Source organism: Lagopus leucura, unplaced genomic scaffold (genome assembly GCF_019238085.1).
Source record: "Lagopus leucura isolate 7727_CA_CO unplaced genomic scaffold, USGS_WTPT01 Super-Scaffold_100022, whole genome shotgun sequence".
Lineage (NCBI taxonomy): Eukaryota > Metazoa > Chordata > Aves > Galliformes > Phasianidae > Lagopus > Lagopus leucura.
Window position 1 is genome coordinate 7,040,718 of NW_024962275.1, and position 20,050 is coordinate 7,060,767.

At 52.7% G+C, this 20,050-nt stretch overlaps 2 protein-coding genes across 4 annotated transcripts in view; one reads left to right on the plus strand and one right to left on the minus strand.

Moving 5' to 3' along the window:
* Positions 1–93, minus strand: part of TRIM32 (tripartite motif containing 32) — a 5,061-nt gene extending 4,968 nt beyond the window's left edge. Inside the window, exon 1 of the mRNA XM_042878920.1 lies at positions 51–93. The gene's annotated coding sequence lies outside the window, so the exon portion shown is untranslated. The remainder of the gene's footprint in view (positions 1–50) is intronic.
* ASTN2 (astrotactin 2) overlaps positions 1–20,050 on the plus strand; it is a 257,021-nt gene that overhangs the window by 167,028 nt on the left and 69,943 nt on the right. For all 3 annotated transcript variants that reach the window (XM_042878916.1, XM_042878918.1, XM_042878917.1), the window contains exons 17-19: positions 8,138–8,403; positions 17,450–17,583; positions 18,593–18,741. In XM_042878916.1, coding sequence (XP_042734850.1) covers positions 8,138–8,403; positions 17,450–17,583; positions 18,593–18,741 — 549 coding nt within the window. The remainder of the gene's footprint in view (positions 1–8,137; positions 8,404–17,449; positions 17,584–18,592; positions 18,742–20,050) is intronic.

The window sequence follows — 20,050 nt, forward strand, 5'->3', positions numbered from 1 at the left end:
CCCCGCCTGCAGGGGGCGCCACGCGCCGCGGGGCCCGCTCTGCTCCTTACCTGCTCGCCGCTCCCGGGCCGCGCGCCGCTCCCCGGCATGCCCCGCGCCGCCGTCACGTGTGCAGCGCGGCGCGCTGGGAGGTGGAGTCCTGAGGGGCGGCCCCGCAACGAGCGGGAAAAGGGGTGGCAGCGCCGAGAGCGGTCCGTGGTGTGCGGGCGGGCTGGCGTGCCGCGTGTTTCTGTCAAAAAAATAACAACAAACAAAACCAAAACCAAACAGCACTCGAAATGTTTCCCTCAAGAAAAGTAAAAGCCTTTTTTTTTTTTTTTTTTTTTCCTCCCTCTTTTATTATGCAGCACTTTGTGCTGAGGTCCCTGCGCGGCTCATAGAGCCACGGAACCGCGGTGATGGAAACGTGGAAAACACCGCGAGTGGGAAAGGACCCCGCAGCTCCACGCAGCACCAACCCTGTTCTGAGAGCCAGCGCTGGGGGCCGTGCCCACCTCCCTGCTGGGCTCAGCCTTTCCCCAAGCCCACCTTACCCTGCTCTGGTGGAGCTCCATGCCATCAGACCCTGTTGCTGTCACCAGGGAGAAGAGCTCAGTGCTGCTCCGCTCCCTGTGGGGAGCTGCAGGCTGCCATGAGGGGCTGCAGGCTGCTATGAGGGGCTGCAGGCCATCATGAGGGGCTGCAGGCCATCATGAGGAGCTGCAGGCTGCCATGAGGGGCTGCAGGCCATCATGAGGGGCTGCAGGCTGCCATGAGGGGCTGCAAGCTGCTATGAGGGGCTGCAGGCCATCATGAGGGGCTGCAGGCTGCCATGAGGGCCTGCAGGCTGCCACGATGAGGTGCAGGCAACCATGAAGGAGCTGCAGGATGCTGTCATGTCATGGTTATCACGTGGCATGAGGCCACAGCCTTCCTTTGGTCCCACCTCATGCCGGGGCAGCCCAGTGCCGTGGTCGGGTTTTGCTCGCACGCCGTGTGTTGCCTCATGCCACAAATCTGTTTTTCTCCACTTGGAAGCAGCCTGCAGACTCCCAGCGCAAAACTGCCTATTTTTAGATGCAGAATAGCAAATGCAATCAGTCGATTGGGCAGTGCACACAGATATCACCAGTGAATAGGTGTGCAGCTGTGGTCACATATTCAAGGACTCGCACAAGGCACGTCCTGCTTGGCATTCATTCCTTCCCCCAGTAGTCTGGGTCCTGGGGCGGTGACTGAGAGTGGTGCAGCTGCAGTAGTGGGAAAGGAAAGGTTTGTGGGGAACTGTGCTTCCCCTCAGCCAGGGGAGAGCATGCTTTGCCTTGTTCTTGAAGTGAGAGATGGGCGCTGCGGGCTCTGTGCTGTGTTTTAGGGACTCGGTTGGTGAGTCAAGATTAAAAGAGTGGAGGTGGATGAGGTGGAGAAGGAGTGTTGGAGGATGGAGCACTGCGAAAGGAGGCATGCTGCTGAGGTACCTCCCTCCTCTTCCTTCTTTTCTGCCACACCATGCCGAGAACAGATAGAGCTTACAGCAAAACCTGTGGCCACTACTCTCCTTTTTATGTGTCGTAACATCTGAATGCCTCAGAGGAAAACAGAATTGCTTGGCAGTGTCTTTTCCATAGCGTGTCAGTGAGGCTGCTGAACACCACTGCTTCCCTGATCAGGACTTGAGCAACCAGCGGGCTGGTCACTCTTCAGTCCCAGTACAGATGGGATGTGATGGGTGGCCTTTCTGCGCAGCAGCCCCGGTCCATGGGGTGGTTTGGGGTGGGAAGCTGGTGGGACTGCATCCCTGAGAGCGTTATGCAGGATTCTTGCAAAGTGCAGCTTTTTGCTTCCCACCAGGCCTCTAAAGGACATTGCTGCACAGGTAGGGTGGAGGCTGCTGTTTGTGAAGCTCTCTGTAAACAATAAAAAGAGAAGGTAGCATAGCTTTCTGTGTGAACTCCTGTAACATCTGTCATGTCTGTGCCCAGCCCTCCATCTTTCCATCGTTCTCTAGCAGTCTTGGTTGCCGCAGTGGAAATGCATGCTGTGCACTGGGGCGGGCCCTGTAACCCTTCCCAAACACAAGGAAGGGTAGAGTCACCTTGGAGGCAGCTTCTGCCACCACCTTCTTGCTCTGCAGATTTTAACTGGCTCACAGCACGTGTGCTCGCTCAGATCCCTCTGCTGCTTATGCCTGGAAGTAGAGGAGGGTGGTTCTATCACCCAGGCACAGGACTAATGAGCAAAGTCATTAATCATATAATCAGTCATTTTCCTCCTACCTCTTCCCTCCTCCTCTCCATCCCTCTGACCTTTCTATCTGGCCTCTCTTCTCCCATCTGATGGGTTCTGCTGTCTGTAATCAGAGGTGGAATTTAGCAACCAGACTGTATCTGATAGGAATGTCTAGGTTTGGGGCATCCTCTGTGGGAGCACAGGTGGAGAACTGTGGCATGAAGAAATTCCATCTGTGGAAGAGGCGAGCCATCAGTTCAGCCATTTGCCATGATTGCTGTTTGCAGCCTCCCTGTGCACGGGGAGGATGGCACATGTGTGCCATGCTGGCAGCCATGGGGCTGTGCCCAGCCCTTGTACTGGAAACCACAGTGCATCTTCCATGTACTTTGTTCACTTGAGCAGCAACTGGGAAACAGCAGAGATAGCAAAGCAGGCAGTGAAGGCACTTGGAAGCAGAGCAGATGCGAACCTGAACTTGAATGAGATTTATGTTTGCAGGCTTTTGTGCTGTGCTGCAGGCCCTCAGTGACAAACCTCAGCATGAACCTGCTGAGCTCCAGTGTGTCACTGGGGTGAGCTGAGCATGGGGAAGGGATTGCTCCCACCTCCCAGGGCTGCCTGGTGGTGCAGCTGGGGCCCGATTGGATGCAGTTGTGGGTCTGGGTGCAGCAAGTTCTGTCTGGACCTTTGGGTTCTGTTGTCATGTTCATCACATGAGGCTCGTTCAAGCCCGTGGTCTGGAAGAATCTCTGGACACTGGGCTTACATTTGTGCTAATCGAGCCATATGTTGGTTGCAAGCAGCAGTCAGAGCTGGGTGCTCGCGGAGGGATGCTGACGTGGGGACCAAAGTTGGGTGGGCAGCCAGTGCTGCTGGGGTGATGCGGGGCTGTGTGGATGCGGTGGGGTGGAATGGGTTCACGGCCACCGCCATAACACGCTCTGCCATTCAGGAAAGCTCCCCGTGGGGTGACAGGGCGTGATCCACACCCGTGGGTCTCCCTGGAAGGGAGGGCTGGTGCCTGTCGTCCTGCTCCGTGCCACCAGAGGGCAGCAGGTCCTCGCGGAGCTCCGGCCACCGCTGTCCCGCGGGGATGGGGACGGCAGCCCGGCGCCATGGGGTTCCCACGGACACCGGCCAGCAGCAGCGGGGCAGCCCTCGTGTGCTGCTTCCCTGCTGGACGGACCGTGCTGATGCTCAGACCTAAGCTGCAGGATGCCGTGCCACGGGGCGGCTGCATGGCCTGAAAGATGAGGAGCAGATCCCACAAGATGGGGAGTGGTTTCTCAGGGATCCCATGCTCCTCACAACCCGTGCATGTGCACGGTGCACGCAGGCACTGCTGTCTGCTTGGGGTTCAGCTGTTACAGCGTGCCCTGCTTGGCAGCAGAGACTGGTGCTGTGCTTCTTGTATACAGCAGTGCGGTGCTGCATCCCCCAGCATTCACACCCCCACTCTCCTTGCCGTGCCCATCACTAGCACTGGGCAGCCATAAAGCTGGCTGAGCTCCTCACAGACCTGTTGGATCCTGCAATGACAATATCTCACTGCAGGAGAAATTCCCAGGCAAACACAGCTATTGATTTTCTTTCTAGCTCCCTTTCGATGGATTTGCCGACAAACGGGTTGTTTTTCTATCCGGTAACAAACCAGCAGCCTGTGCCAGTGAATCTGTATCAGCCATAAATCCCACCCTGCCCATGGCAGCAAGGCCTGCACAGCCAGGGGGAGGTGGAAGGGACAGGTGGAGCAGAAATAACTCAGCCTTGTTAGGAAATGCAAAGCCCAGCTACCAGCTTTGTCCTGGCAGAGCATGCTGTTGGTGTCAGTGGGTTAACTTGGAGGTATCCCTACCAGGATCTGTGCCGTGAATTCTCTGTACAGCTTCAGCTTGTTCCAAGCTTTCCTGCTGCTGAAGAGCTGCCACATCTTTCTCCTGATGCTTCTTGTGGGAAGCTTAGTGATCCCCAGTTCTGGAATGGCTTGGGATCTTTTGGCAAAGTGCAGTATAGAGTGCTGGACTGCTAGCAAAACCTGCTCTTCCTGGGAGCTCTCAAGGCAAAGCAACACTCCAGTACAAAAGAGTTACGTGTTGTATTTGGTTTTTGCTCTAGTATCATCGTTGTGCTTCCCTCTGGTCTAAGCACTAGGAGGTGCTGCTGTTAATGCTGTGAGCACTTCCCCACCCCTGTAGCTGAGCCCTGGTGAAGCACAGGGGCAGAGCTGTGCACTGGAGCAGGCGATCAGAACTCTGCCCACTCTGTGCTGCTCGCCCTCCTTTCTTACACAAGGTTTGACACTTAGCGGAAGGTTATTTTATTTGTTGTGCTGTCGTTGTTTCTTTTTCTAAATACATATTTCAAGCAAACAAACAAACTAATAGATCCCACAAGTTGCCGTGATGCATCTAACCACATCCGCAGCCCTGTGCTTCCAAACAGATGTTGCCAGGACTCCCTGAGCTGCCAGCAGCATTAGTGAAAGCATGTTCAGATCCAGGGGCTGATAAGGAATCCCCCTGCCCTCTGTTCCCTGCACTGCTGAGCCTTGCCATCCCGCAGACTGGGTCAGGGCAGCACCCATAGCATCACCTGCAAGGCCTGTCCCTGGGAATTGGGCTTTGGAAGAGCGATCTGAGCGCTCCAGGAGGACACCCAGTCGTGCACGGGGCTTGTGCAATGTGGACCTAAGCAATGAAGGTCAATAAAGTTACTCAGGACTTAGCCCAGCTTGCAGTGAAGACAACAGGAGCATTTCTGTTGGCTTCCCTGGTAACTGGGAATGGCATTTTAGTGTTATGTTTTGGTTCTGGTTCTGATTCTCTTTAACCCAACAACAGAACCTTCCCTTGACTTCATCAGGAGTAGAATTGGGCCGTAGGTTTTTGAGCCTAAGAAGAAGCCAGCAAGCTGTTGTGTCAGCAACAAGCCAATAAAAGCCAGAGCAATCCTCCAGTGGTGTGTGAGGCTTCTGCAGCTCCCCGTTGGGTTTCTCTATGGGGAGTGGATCCGTGCATGCAGGCAGCCAGGCAGATACCTCAAAGCCATCTCTGAGGGACAGGAGAGGGAGGCACAGGGACCCTTCAGCTCTTCTTTGCTTTAAGTTGCAGTGGCAGGTCCAGGAATAATCTCATGTGCTTGAGGGGAAAATATCTCCCAGATTTCAGTAACCTAATTTTGTTAGGACTGTTCTTAAGCCCCTAAAGCTCATTCCACAAAAGCTACCAAGGATTGCACTCCAGTGCTGATGACTTCCAAGACTTGTCTGGATGAGAGCTGGTGATTTGGCAGTGAAGCCTATTTCCTTCTGCTGAGCCATGTCCTATTTCATTTTCCTTATTTGGAGTTGTACCCAGAGCCTTTTCGATACAAGGGAGCACTATGAATTAGTTCCCAGCACATTGAACTGCTAACTTCAGCTGCAGTAACCCCTTACGTCCCCAGGAACCCAATCTACAAAGCACTCCTTTTCCCCTTAGCGACTGGAGCTTCAACTGCAATAAAGAGGATTAAATGCAGACACCCGTTTCCACCTTAGCTATGAAGTCTGCACTGCTGACAAGTCTGCCATGAGTAACCTGGCTCCACGATCAATCTTCTGTGGCTGAGAGCCTGGCTGCTCTGCGAGGGGAGCTGTGCTGTGCACACAGCCTCCCTGATCAGCTGCTGGTTTTCTACCTTTTTTTGCAGACCTCTACTTTTCCACCACGCAGCTCCATTTGGTGACTGCTGCTCCTGAAATGGCTTTACCCAACCTGCGTTTCCATTGAGCCCTCACCTCCCTGCCAGCCTCTTTGGGGAGCTCTTTAAGCCACCTCGTCCACCATGCTGGCCTCAGCACCTATTTCTGGGAGCGATGGACAAACAAGGGGTCTGGAAGTGCAGGACATGCTGGACGAGCTCGTGTTCAGGCTGGGTTCCCTTGGAATTAACTCTCTCCTTGCTCAGGGTTGTTTTGCTCCTTACCTCTGCTTGCTCATTCCAGAAGCAGCGAACAGCTGGGGAGGCCAAAGGAAGGCTGCTCTTCCTCTTCTCCATCCCAGTCCACACGCCTGATTTGTATTCTGAGGGCACCTGAGAGCAGAAACACCATGTGCAAATGTATGGTGTGCCCCATGCTTGGAAGTAGAGGAGACACCGGCTGTGAGGCACAGAGCAGGGAGCTTAGGCACCTCAAATAAAGCAGTCAGATGTGGTCAGGAGCTTGGCCATCCTACATGGCCAGCCAGTAGGTGCCAGCACTTTGTAGCTGTCGAGACCACAATTCAGGAAGGAAAGTCTGATATCCTATTGCCAATCAAGAGATAAGTGATTCCACTTTCTCTTCTGTTATCATGTTCTTCCTTAGAGCATGTCTCAAAATTGCTTCCCCTGGAAGATTTCTTAAATAACTGCTTGACCTCTGGTGAATCAGCTTTGCAGCCCAGAATAGTTATTGTTGTCTCCTTCTTCTAAATGTGGTTTAGTAGCTGTGTTAAAAGCAGAGTTAGCATTATCCAGAAGCAGGAAGAGGCTCATGACTTCTCCTCACAGCTTTCCTCTTTGTGAGCTACCCAGTTGAGCACAGTTTGATGGCTTACGAAGCTTGAAGTTGCCTGGAGCCATTCTCCCAGAAAATAATCTGTCCAAGAACTAACTCTGAGGTTCTTTTTCCATGTCTGTGTACACCAGTGTCTCCCTAGATACTGAGACACCTCCTTCACAGCTTTGTTTTAGTTTATCTTAGCAACTGTCCCCCTCTAATTCCATTGAAGATGAGTTGGTTGGAATTTGCTCCTTCTTCCCATGGCAGCTTTGATCCTGTGCATGTGAGTGTTCTCTGACAGCCAGACAGAAGGGGAGGGGCTGTCCCTAGCCTGAAGGGCTTCAAGAATAATGAATGAATACTGTGTTTGTATTTCTAATTGATAAAGTGCCTTGCCAGATCAGCTGCATGTCGGTGCAAGCCAAAGGTATTAAGACAAAGCTCATTCCTGTGCAGCTCCTTCTTGGGAAGGATGGGGAAGTTGCTGCTGAAGGCAACAGCTGTCTCCTTGTCCAATGCATGGTGATGGGTGTGCTATTTAGGCACAGGATGAGCAAGGTAGCCTTCTGTAGGCCCATCTCCAGGCTATGGCGGTCAGCTCTCCTTCTTGAGTCAACCCAAAAGGAGATTCTACCATTACAGTTTCAACAGCAGTGTAGAGCACCAAGATGGGAATCTCGACTCTTCTTGTCAGGTACCTCCAGATGCAATGCTTTCCTGGACCTTAGCAAGCATTCAGGCCAAGGAAAGTCAGGCTCTGAGTTTGTTTCCTTATGGATTAGACCACTGGTAAGTTTCTCTGTGGGTTTCAAAGTCTTGAATAGTTCCCCAAAACAGCACTGTCACAGCTTGGTGTTAGAAATAACTCTGCCTGTTCCCCCTGCAGTGAGATTGTTCCGTCTCTTACCTCCCTGCCATGGGTGTTCATGCTACACTGAGCCCATTTGCCAGCCCGCTTCAGTTCTCAGTGCCCTGGCTTATGTGTCACTCAGACAAAGGAGCAAAGGACTGCAGGCACTGGAGGGATCTGGTGTTAGGGCAGCGCCAGGACACTTGGCACCCTGTCCCATCTCCTTTGAAGAAGGTTCTCTTTGACAGGAAAGATATTCTTCAGTGGTTTTGTTTCATTTCAAAGTGTAGAAAGTGAAGACACAAGTCACGAAAAAGAGGAGAGAGAACTCAGTCAGTTCCATCACTCTACAAGTGTGTGGCTGGAATGCTCCCACTTTCTACCTACCTGCGAGTCCTGTTTTTCTCCTTCTTTCCTTGACCTTTCTGGTTTCCTGCTCCCACCTGGCCCATACCTTCAGCAGCTGCATTTACCCCGGCTGCAGTGAAGTTTGGGTTTGGGGAAAGGATTGCACTGTGATTTGTTTAACGCTGTTTATTCTCTTTCTAAACCAGAAACAACTGAGCTGGGGAACAAGAAGGAATTGAAATCCATGCCGTTCATCACCTATCTCTCGGGCTTGCTGACAGCGCAGATGCTTTCTGACGACCACCTCATCTCAGGTGTGGAGATCCACTGTGAGGAGAAAGGGCGCTGCCCATCCACGTGCCACTTGTGCCGGCGCCCAGGCAAGGAGCAGCTCAGCCCCACGCCGGTCCTGCTGGAGATCAACCGCGTGGTGCCCCTGTATGCCCTGATCCAGGACAACGACACCAGGGAGGTGAGTGAGCTGATGAGGGACTGCTGCGAACCTTCCAGTCACCGCCTCTTCAGCTTGCCTTCCTCAGTCTTAGTGGGCCAGGACCGACCGCTGAGGATCGACAAGGCTCTGTTGAGGTTGCACCTCAAGTTCAGTTTTGTGCTCCTTGCTGCAAGAAAGACACTGAGGTGCTGGGGCACATCCCAAGAAGCTGATGATGGGTCTAGAGAGCAGGTGTTATGGGGAGCAGCTGAGGGAACTGGGATTGTTCAGAGGGGGAAGAGGAGGCTTAGGGGAGGCCTTACTGATCTCTACATCTCTGCTTTGGAGCAGCATCAGGGTAGTGCTAGAGCTGATGTCCTTGTGCCACCCTCAGCCCTCACAAATGTGCGTCTCTGTGCCTGCATTGCAGCAACATCAATGCTGTGAGCTGGTGCTGTAGGTGTTCCTTTTGCCCCTCAGGTCACAGTAGCTGGGCCTCAAGCCCCTGTTTCCTCTGGGATGTGCTGTGTCAGGAAAGCCCAAAACCCTGCTGGGCTCTGCACAGCACAAGTGCAGAGGGATAAGCAGCCCCTCGGGACAGGCCCGCAGCCACAGGAGGTCACTGTTACTCCAGGAGGGACTAGCAGAGCTGGAGGTGACCCTTCGTTGGGGCTCGGCTCCTCTTCCTCCTGTGAGAGCTCCATTGTTAATCATTGGTAAATTTATTTCCCACTTTCTCTGTTCCCTGCAAGCCCCCACTTCTCTGTGCGGCCCCCCAAACCCAGAAATGACAGACCTGCTTAAAGTCACTTATTAGCACTGAGCCTGCACTTGATTAAGATGCTTGGAGTGAGCCAGTGTGCAGCAGCTGTGGGTGGGACAGAGAGGGCTGCAGGTCTGGAAACAATCCTGGCAAATAGAGGTGTGACCACCAAGAATGATACTTCCCCTCCACATTCCCCCCAGATCCATGGGCAAAAGAGCTCCTATTCTTTTCCTGGCACCCTTATAGGGACTATCCTTTCTTGTCTATACCTTGATCTTGTTTCTGCTCTTCCATCTATTAACCCCCCTCTGCTTCTTCCATACAGCCATGCCTGACTTCCCTAATTCTGTTCCTCTGTCCTTTGAGCATCCCCAGACACCCTTTCTCCCTCTCTCCTCATGCTTTTCCCATTTCTGTCTTCTGCTTTCCCTTGTTCCACTTTCACTTGAGAAGCTCTCCATAGCCTGCTTGGGACTGGTCCCCTGAGCCCTGGCCATGGCCACACTGGTGCTCCTCCAGTCCTCCCAGCAGCCCTATCTTGCTGCCTTCCAGAACTCCAGAGACCTGGCATGGCTGTATCCACAGCAAGGACCAGAGTCATTTCTTTCTCTCTGCAAACAGAGCAGGTATTTCAGCAGAGTCAGAGCACCCACTGTTTGCACTACCAGCTCCTCTTCCCAGCCCCTCTCCCAAATGGCACTGCCACCCTGCCATGGCTGGAAGGTGTTCTCCTCGTTCTGGGGAGCCAGAGCTGCCTGTCCCCAGCAGCAGCCTCCTCCTTCCACCCTGGCTCACTGGAGAGCTGCTCCCATCAGCTGCAGCTGGAAATCAGCCTGCATTGTGCTTTCTGCTGAAGCACTGGGAAAAAAAATAAACAGACAAACAAAACCCTGAAGATGCAGCCAAACAAGGGAAGCCCTGGCCATCTTCTAGAGGGCTGTGCTAGCCCGGTGCCTGCTGTCCATCACTGCAGGAGGAGCTGCTGTGCAAAGTTCCAGTGCCTGCCCAGAGCCTTACTAGCTAGGACTGTGCCATGAGTAGAGCCTCAGCAGGCTCAGTGATGGAGATATGTCTGAGACAGAGAGCCCAGGAGAGGGTAGGAGGCTGTGTGCTGTTAGAGGCCACCAACTCTATAGTGCCAACACGATGTAAAGCCATTCGTTTAAATTTCTTCCTTGGTTTGTGCCTGGGAATCGATGCTCAAGGGGTGTGTGCTGCAAGCAGCACCCGATACAAGGCCTGGATAGTGAAACATCCTTTTTCAGCATCAGTTTGAAGGCTGGGGGTGGTCCCAGGCACTAGGAGAGTGATATTTGCCTGTGGCATAAACAAGATGTGGAAATGTCTGGGATGAGCACTTGGATAATGCAGTTTGGGGCAGGGGAAGTTCCCTTTGTCTAGGGAGGTGGCTGTTGTGGTGGCAGTCTGGGGACATGGCTTGCACAGCCACCTCCTACCCACCCACCCTACCCACCCCTACCCACCGCATACAGCAGCTGCTCCCCTGCCTGCTGCCACCCATTTCTGTGTATAATAATCCATGAAGCAAATGCTGACTGTATGGGGACTGCAAGCAGATCCCAATTCTCTCATAGTATTAAAAAAAAAAAAAGATGAACAATGAAGACCTTTCTCTTTGTGTGTGCTTATACATAGCTAACTATGTGTGTGTGCAGGAAGAAGGTAAGGTAAAACAGGGAACCAAGAAGGTGAAACTGATAACATGGATGCAACATCTATCATGTTCCCTGGAAACTTTCCACTGTAGGCCTAGCAGCAAGAATATAGGTAAGATTAGGTAAAGAAACTTTGCTCGCAGTTTTTAGGAGGTGTCTTTTCGTCTACCTAAAATGAAAAGATAAAGAGAGCTGTGCATTCCTTCATATCTGCAGCTACCACACGTACTGGCCTTGTTCTCAGTTTCTGATGACCTTGCCAGACTTTTAAGTGCTTGGTTTATGTTTCCAGGCGGAGCGTCTGTCTGCCTTGGGCTGATTTGTGATTTTTGTATGTGTGTATGTTTGATTTCAGCTAAAACTGACCATTTGCAAGAGAGAGATTAGGTGAAAATATATTGCTTTGCCCATATGAAATAAGTTGGAGAACTATTTCCATGTCACTGAGACTGGCTATTTTCTTCTCGTCTCAAAGCAAGGACTTGGAATTTAGAAGAGATCCAGAAGTCAGGTTTTGCCTCTTGCTGCCCAGGGAATGTTTGTCCAAGGCTGTTTGTGCTGTAAGCTCCCAGCTGTGGATGCTCAGCAGGAGTTTTGGTTTATGGTTGCAGTGCTGTTCAAAGCCTCTCGTCAGCCCCCAGCAGTGTGAATGTGCATGAGCAGTTCCACTAGTGTCTGGTGCTGCTGCAGCCGGTCCTGGCCAAGCACTGCTTCCAGCACCAAAGGGATGGGCTCGTTGGGGGCCCCAGGCTGGGTGTTGTATGGCAGCCCCTCTTTTCCTCCTGGTGTGCAGTGAAAGCTTTGCAGACTGAGCCTCTGTGAGGGAGTGCCCCTATTTGCCTCTGTGGTTCAGTATTGTTAGTCAGGGAGCTGGTGCAGCCACTGGGTATACCTAGGGTCTGTGCTGGAGCAGGGGATGTCCCAGGCTGTTCCTGCCATCCTAGGACACGTGGCATTTCTCATTTTGCAAGTGTTTTCTAGGACAATCTCAGTTGCCCCCTTGTAGGAGCTCAGAGCTCTTGGGGAGGGAGGCAAAAATAGACAAGGGTCTAGGAAGTACTAGATCTAGAAAGACAACTAGAAAGACAAAAGGGTCAAGGAAGTACTAAATCCAGGTACCTTCTGAAGGGCTTTGTTGGGTGGTGAGATCAGATGAACACAGGTTGGTTTCTGGCAGCATTACCATTGCAGAACCACTCCCTTCAGTCTACACTTGGATGCTCAGGAGATGTGACCTTGGCAGTGGCTGCACTTGACATCCCTGGATCCTGCATCATGTTTCAGCTTATGGATGCTAATCCCATGTCTCTGTGCTCTGTAGCAGGCACCAGTTTGTGGTAAAGCAGTGATCCCTGCACTGCCACATCCAGATGACTTTGAAGGAGATTCTTCACAGCAGGGTTGTGGAAGAAAGCTTAAGTCACAGCAATGGCTGCATGGTTTCCCTCTACTGAATGTCGTGAAGCTGGAGGAGAGCAGAACCACACATCATCATAGTGCTGGGGGTGGTGACCTTCCTCTTCCTCGCTGCCCCATCAAAACTTCCCTGCCTGCCTCACCCCATGGGATAGTGAAGGCAGTTCTTCCTGCCCTGGAGCAGCCCCTGTCCGGCAGCACACTGAGCAGGGGGAGGTGGAGAGTGTGCTGTTCTCCCTGCTTCCTTCCCTCTGAAACACAGAAGCCCCACAGCTTGTGTAGAGCAGCTGCAGAAGTGCTTAGAGGGTGGCAGGCAGGAGAGATTAATCCCACCCCTCATGGGAAATGGGCTTGAAACCCCATTGCTTGTTATGCAAGGAGACAAATGAACATTGAGCTTGGATTTTAGAAGACCCCTAGGACCTTTGCTTAATCTGCAAATGGTGTAATTTCATCATTAATCTGCAGACATAGCCTCCTCACAGCACACCCAGCGGAGACAGCAAACTGTCCAGAACAGGAGTATGGGTGGTGGTGATGGTGTGGCAGCAATTTGACAGCACTGTGGAGAGCAGTGTCCCAGTTCCTCCATGCTCATCCTGGAGGCACACTTTGCTCTGTTGGTTGTATCTCAGCAGCAGTGCAAAGCACTGATAACGGGTTTTGTTATCTCCTGTTAATGGTGTTTGGTCAGATCTCGGGGTCAGGGTTACATGGCACTTGCTGCTGGTGTGTGATGGGGCCATGTACTGGGAGCGCTTCTGTGCACTTCAGCCAGCACTCACCTCCCAGAACAAGCTCAGCACATCACGTGGTGAAACGTCCCTTGTCCCTGTTGTCACCACCCACCACCAGGCAATGGGAAGCCCACACTGATTTATGCAGTGCTGTCTCTGCAGGTGCTGAGCAAGGTGCTTTCTGCGTGTCCCTGCTATGGGGACAGTGCCCTCCAAGGGCAGAGCAGGGGAAGTGCCCTGTCAGCACAGATCCTTCCCTGCCTTTCCCCGGAGCAGCCTCAAAGGCGTGGGGAGCTGGTGCCAGGGATTGCTTTTTCCACTGCCAAATCTGAAAGGGAGCCAGAGCGAGGGGGGGCAGTGTTTGAATTGTTGAAGTGCAGTTTATTTTTGTTGCTTTGGTCTGGATTTTGTTGTTGTTGCTTTATTTTCACATCTGTTAATGGGCCGTTGTCCTCCTCACGCCAAAGCCCAGCACTTGTGCATCCTGATGCAGCCCTGCCCCACATCCAACTCATGTTAGCTGGGGAAGAATAGAGGCATTGTAACCACCTGACTGTGCTGACGGGGAGCTCTGGAGCCGAGGTGTGAAAGTGGAGCTTTCTGGGCCGGGATGCTCCCTGCACCACCAGGTTTCAGTGTCCTCTGCTGCTCTCTTGCTTCCCATAAATAACAGAATCCAGGATGCTGCCCGCCCTGGGTCCCTGCCAGTGCCCTGACCTTTCTGGCGGACGCTTCCTGGGATGAGGTGATGCTGCTCTCTGGGGACAGGCAGCAGGGTGGGAGCGGCGCAGATGAGATCAGCTGCCAACAGCAGCAGTGGGGAAACTTCATCCTCCTTTGCTGCAAACCTGGAGCAGACACTCAGACGCGAGCTGCGTGATCCTGGAAAGAGTCTCTGGCCTGGGAAATCCTTCATTTTCCTCCTCATTTTTGTTTTTTTTCCTCTTCCTAGAGATGTCTAGACTGCTAAGGAGCGGCATTTATCTCCTGTGAGCGGCATTTCAGCAGAAGGGCATGGAAAGCTTTTCTTCCAGCCACCCTCTCATAGCGTCCCGTTCTGCCTGCATCCCACGCTCTTATCCCCCTGGTGGCACTCAGTGCAGCTGGGCCAGGTGCTCATCAGCCATGGAGATGACCAGATCTCCAAAGCCAGCTCAGCACCAGCGCACACCCCTTGCTGTGCCCCACCTAAAAGCAGCAGCCTCCGTGCTGATTCCTGCCAATGCTGCTCTGCAATGTTCTTCCATGTCCTGTAATTTTTCTCTCTGAGGATGTCATCAGAAAACCCACAGTCAGGAAGAACTCGATGCTTCTCCCTCCATCAGCCAGGTCTAACAGAGGACAAAGAGGAAATGTTCTTCTCTGTTCGCTGCAGAGCATCTGAGCTATAAAACGGGGCCAAATGGCCTCCCCCTGAGCACAAATAACAACAGGAGAAAGATCCATATGCAATCGAGTGTGGGATAAATGTGCTTAGCTGATCATTCATTTCCTTAATATTTTTTTTATGAATAGGCTTAGCTTATGGTAAGATGGGACTTTATGGTCCTGTAAGTCTTGCTCGTGTCAAAACAAATGAACTAGCCATCCTACAGGGGAACTATCAATCCAGTATATGTGTGTGCATGGGTGTGGGGAGTCAGACCTATTATACCTTTAAGAGCAAATTAGATGCTGTTCCTATGATTCATAATGCTATATATCTAATGGCATGACTCGTCATCTAGAAAATAAATGTTTCAAGCCAGTTTCTCATCTCATAAATTTCCCCTCTGGCACTGAAGGACATAAACTAAATGGGCTGACTCACAGGGAAACAATACAATTTGGATACTTGTAAATGAACGAGAGAATTGCTGTAGGGCATGGGGGGCAGTGAGGGGCTGGGGAGCAGCAGGCAGGAGTGGGGCATGGCCACCATCACCTCCAGTGGGCACTGCTGGTGCTGGGAAGCCCTTCCAACTTGCAGAGTCCAATGGTTTGCCTCTGCTGGCTGCCTTGGTGTGGTTGCTATCACTGAGCATCCTGCCCAGAGAGGTGGTGGTGCCCTGTCCCTGCAGACAGCCAAGGTCAGGCTGGTTGGGGCACGGATGGTACTGTGAGTGTCCCTGCATTCCAGTGAGTGGGACCAGATGGCCTTGAAGGGCCCCTTTCAACTGAAGTGGTTCTATGATTCTGCATGACCTTACCTATTTCCTCCATCTGTTTGCTCTTGCTGCTTCCCCACCCTTCTACACAGGAGAGTCCCATACCTTCTGGCCAGACTCCCTGCTCTGACTGGTGGGGGAGGCTCTATGAGTCCATCAGCCTGTGCTTCTCCCATAGCAAACCTCCGGCAGTGGGATGCTGCAGCCCTGCTGCTGCGTGTAGGTGTGCTGCCCTAATGAGCACAATTGAAGGACGCATCGATCTGCTAACCTCGTTTGCACAAAGGTTGACACAAGGCAGATGACGGCTGCGTACCTGCAGGATCTAATTAACGTGGGGTAAGGCCAGGCAGGCACAGTGGATTGCTCATCCAGCATGGTGCTGAGCATCACAAACATAGAAAACAGAAGAGCAGCACTGACTGGCGGGTTTGGTGGAAGGGTGTGAATGGGGAGGTGGGATTTCTCCCCTGCAGGTTGTGTGGGGTCAGTGGGCAGGGAGGGAGCAGGCTGGGGTCAGCGTGACAGCAGTGACATGGGGCTTCTCTGCAGCCTGTGTTCTCCTGGGGGGGCTGTGGTGCTCCATCCTGCACAGCCCCAGCAATCCCTGCAGCCGTGCACCCACATTTATCCGTGTGCTCAGTAAGCTCTTTTCTGTCCTCTCTGTTCTCCTGTTACATTGAGGTGCCCTTTCTCACCCAGTGCCATAATTACATTCTAAAGAACAAAATCAGGTCACATTTTCTCTTTCAGTGTTTTTTTTTCTTCCTTCGCGGGGGGCGCCCCCCGTTCTGGAACAGTGCTGTTCTGTAAATGTCTGCAAGCAGAAGGATTGCAGAGGCAGGCACCTTGCTAAAGGTGCTGCTGTGTTTGGGGAGAGCGACGCAGCCCCAAACAATAGCAGCCTGACGTCAGGCTCTATTTATACCTCCTCTTTTCACTAATGTCCCTGGGACAGAGCTTTTCCTACAGTTCTCTGCTAAATGCCACAGCCCTGCAGCTGTCCCTGTCCGCTCTAAGGGCGAGTTTTATCTTGGTGAGCTGGGGTACGAGCAGTATCAGCAGAGCCAGGCATCCTCAGGCTGTGGGGTGTGGGCTGAGCCCAGACATGGGCAGGGCATTGAGGCCACTATGGCCCCAAAATGCACCAAGAGAGTAAAAGCGCTGCAGATACGTTCGTTTCATGGTGGTTATGTGGCTGTTGTTGCAGTCTGTTGTGCCTCTGGCTGTATTTTTGCACAGGAGGAGGTGCTGCGGTGATGCTGAGCCCTGTCCTGCACCGTTGGCTGAGCTCCTGGGTCAAATAGAGGGATTTCAGTGCATTTCAGCCCCAGATGGCAGCAGGTCGGTGCTGCTATTGGGGGACTGGTTGATGTGATGGGGGCAGTGCTGAGGGAAGGCTGCAGCTGGGGGAGCACCCATGGAACTTTGCGTGCTGGGTTTCTTCCAACATACCACAGTTTGTTCTTGTGAACGTTCCTATGCAAATGCATCAAGCACTGACTGGCATGCAGGAGTGCAGCAGGAATAATACCATATGAGAGGGATGGGAGTGGAGCTGTGAACTAGGGTGGGTCAGTCTGAAGAAAAGGAAACTCAGAGGAGACCTCTCTACAGCTGTCTGGAAGGAGGTTGTGGTGAGGTGGGCTTGGCCTCTGCTCCCAGGTGATAGCGATAGGATGAGAGGAAATGGCTTCAAGTTGTGTTGGGGGGGGGGAGTCAGGTTGGATACTGGGAAAAATTTCTTCTCCTAAAGAGGGTTCAAGCATTAAACAGGCTGCCCAGGAAGCGGTAGAGTCAGCGTCCATGGAGGTGTTGCAGAACCATGGAGATGTGGCACTGAGGGATGTCACCAGTGGGTACGGTGGGATGGGCTGGGGGTGGACTTGGTGATCTCAGAGGTCTTTTCCAACCTTAATGGTTCTGTGAATAGTAGAAATGTTGTGGAATCACTTCGTGCTTCGCTGGGTCAGAAGCAGTTGTGGAATGGACAGTTGTGGAAAGTTTCCCTGCAACATAAGCATAAAGGTACCCAGACACAAAGTCTTGTGTCACCCAGGGGCTCATGTTTGTGTTCCTTGGGCAGCTTGATCCTCCTTCACGAGAGGACAGGAATGTGGGGCACTGTGTAGACACCCCATCAGCACCCATGGGTAAACCCAAATCACTGTTACGAGAGAGCTAAAGCCCTGGGAGCTGCGGGGACTCACACCGGGTCACGTAGAACAGGGAGAACCCCCCATCAGTATTTCCCAAACCTGGACTCTGCGCAGCACTCAGCAGCACACAGCCAGCCCGCTGGCCACGATCCCCCCATCCTCACGCTCTCCGTTCTCACGGCAGGCTTTCAGAGGCGCGCTGATGAGCTCATATTGGTGCTCTGGGAAAGGCGACGTGATCGAAGACTGGTGCAGGTGTGACCTCAACGCCTTCGACGAGAACGGGCTCCCGAACTGCAGCCCCCTCCCTCAGCCTGTGTACGTATCCTCCTGCTCCATAGTGCTGTCCCCATCCCAAGGGATGCAGGGACACCTCCTGCTGTGTGCCACTGAGCCCGCTGCCGTGCTCCAGGGCGCCTCACTGCCTGGCTGCTGCCTGTAGGAGATCCTGGCTCTGGCTGTGGCCCTGGAAGGTTTCCTTCTAGATTTTCATCACCTGATTAGCAGGGCTCGTAGAAGGGGATTTCAAATGCTGAAAGAAATGGAATTATGGTGCAATTCATTGTGGCTTGTCAGAGCAAAAGCAAATCAGGAGCAAGCTGATGGGGAATTAGCTGAGAAAGCAGGAAGACTGGCTCCAGAGCTCCACAAGGACAACTGAGTGAGCCAGTGTTCTCCAAGGGGTATTCATTTCCAATTCTGAGTTAACAAACACACTCATGCATGTGGAGCTGGACTTTCCCAAGCCCTGTGTTGTATTGCTGCTTGCCCCATTGCAGAGGAGGCAGTTGCCTTTGTGTTAGCACAGAGCCTGGGGCTGCTCTGCTGCACCCACAGTTTCCAACCCAGGCGGGGTTTTACTGCCCAGCTTTTGCTTTTATTTTTACTCATGCCCATCAGAACTTGTTCGTTTGCAGCTGGGTAAGTTCTCAGCCACACCTGCCACTTCTCATAGCACAGTCCTGACCTTCTCTTTGTGTAAACTCAGCCCCACTGGGCTGCCTGCAGTTAAGCTGGGTCCTCTCCTGCTCCTGGGCAGTCAATCCTCAGCTCCCCATAGAGCTGCTGAGCTCTAGCAGCTCTCCCAGGAGGCAAAGCCTCCTGCAGATAGGATATGTAGGATTACAAGACCTCAGCTCTGCCAGGAGCTGGGGGGTGAGGACACCCACACAAATAGGCTGTACCCAACTGCAAGCTTCTTTTGTGCTCTTTGTGCATGCTCCTCTGCATGAAGGCGGGCAATTCAAGACTTGTGCTGCTTAGAGAGAGAATTCCTCACAGAGAAGGAGCTGAAGCTGATGTGTTCTTTGGTTTCTGCCCTTCCCAGCCTGCGGCTGTCCCCCAGTGTGGAGCCCTCCAGCACTGTGGTCTCCCTGGAGTGGCTGGATGTGCAGCCTGCCATTGGGACGAAGGTGTCTGACTACGTCCTGCACCACAAGAAGGTGGATGAGTACACAGACACAGACCTCTACACAGGTGGGTGATGCTGCGGGGTGACTCTGTGCCCTTTGGAGGTGTGTGCTGTGCTGAGCCGTGCTGGGTGTCCTCAAAGCTGTTGTTTCTGTGAAGAAAGGTGCAAGGAGCAGAGGTGTTGGGATGGCGTTGAAACCTTTAGGAGAGGTTTCTGAAGGCTTCTGCAGAGGTGGGTGTAGGACGGGAAGGAGGAAAACAAAAATGCACTGTGGTGGACTGAACTGATATGCACTTTTTGGGTAGGAGAGCTGTGAGTTGGAGTTCTTGAATGAAGCTGGTGTTTGATCTGATCAGCATGAAATGCTTCAGGATGGTGGGTGCAGGGGAAGGTCAGCCTGCAGCAGCTGAAGGGCCGCACTGGTTCCTCCCAGTGAGTGGGAATTGCGTTCCGGCCTTTGGCAAGGCACTTGGAATTACCTTGCACAGTTAGCAAAGCAATGTGAAGCCTGCAATTTTTGGAGGGATCACTTAAGCAGCACGGGGAAATGTGAAACTTCCCTGGGCTGGAGCTCAGTTTCCAGCTCTGGGCTGGGCTGAGTGCTCTGTGCCCTGTGAAGGCTTTGTCAGCAGTTCGGCTGTGCTTCAGGGGCTGCTGGGTGAGGTGGAGGGATGTGAAGGATGGGGTGGATCTCAGTGAATCAGTGATTTATTTCAGAAAATACCATTGGAGGCCTTGAGTGTTGCTACTGCTGCTTAGAAAGCCAGGCAAAACCTCCTACTGCTTCTCACTCAAGGACTTTGGGTTTAGCTCATTAAAGTGGTTCATTTGAGCGGCCAGGGGCAGCTGGTTGTTGATTGAAGCAGAGATCTGCCTTTGTGCAAAGGGCCCCAGGTGCTGGCACTGCCAAATTCCACCCATCTCTGGTGAGGGAGAATTAGGAGAAGGTTTCCACCTGTGGTTGAAGTGAGAGTTTGCAAAGCCCAATGGCTATTGTGATTAAAAACCTCATTTGGTTAAAAGTGGGGCTTTCTCCCGTGCTCCCTGCCAGCACCTGCTTACCGAGCTGCCCAGTGCAGCCCCAGCCCCAGCCCCGTGTTTCTAGTTTCCTTGTCTGGAAGAAGGTTTGCTCTTCATCTCAGAGGAGCAAATTCCAATAATGGAGAAAGAAAACAAGCCACCAAAGTGCTGTGTTTGGGATGGGGATTCCAGATTGCTCACACGTCGGTCAGGTGAGGCCAGACCAGGGAAACATGGGGTTGCTCCTTTGAAGTGGCTGGAGCTCTGCCTGGCAGCCAGAGTAGGAAACACAGATTATTATTTTTTTCTCTTTATGACTGCCATGTGTTTGACAGGCCATTGAATTCACTGTGA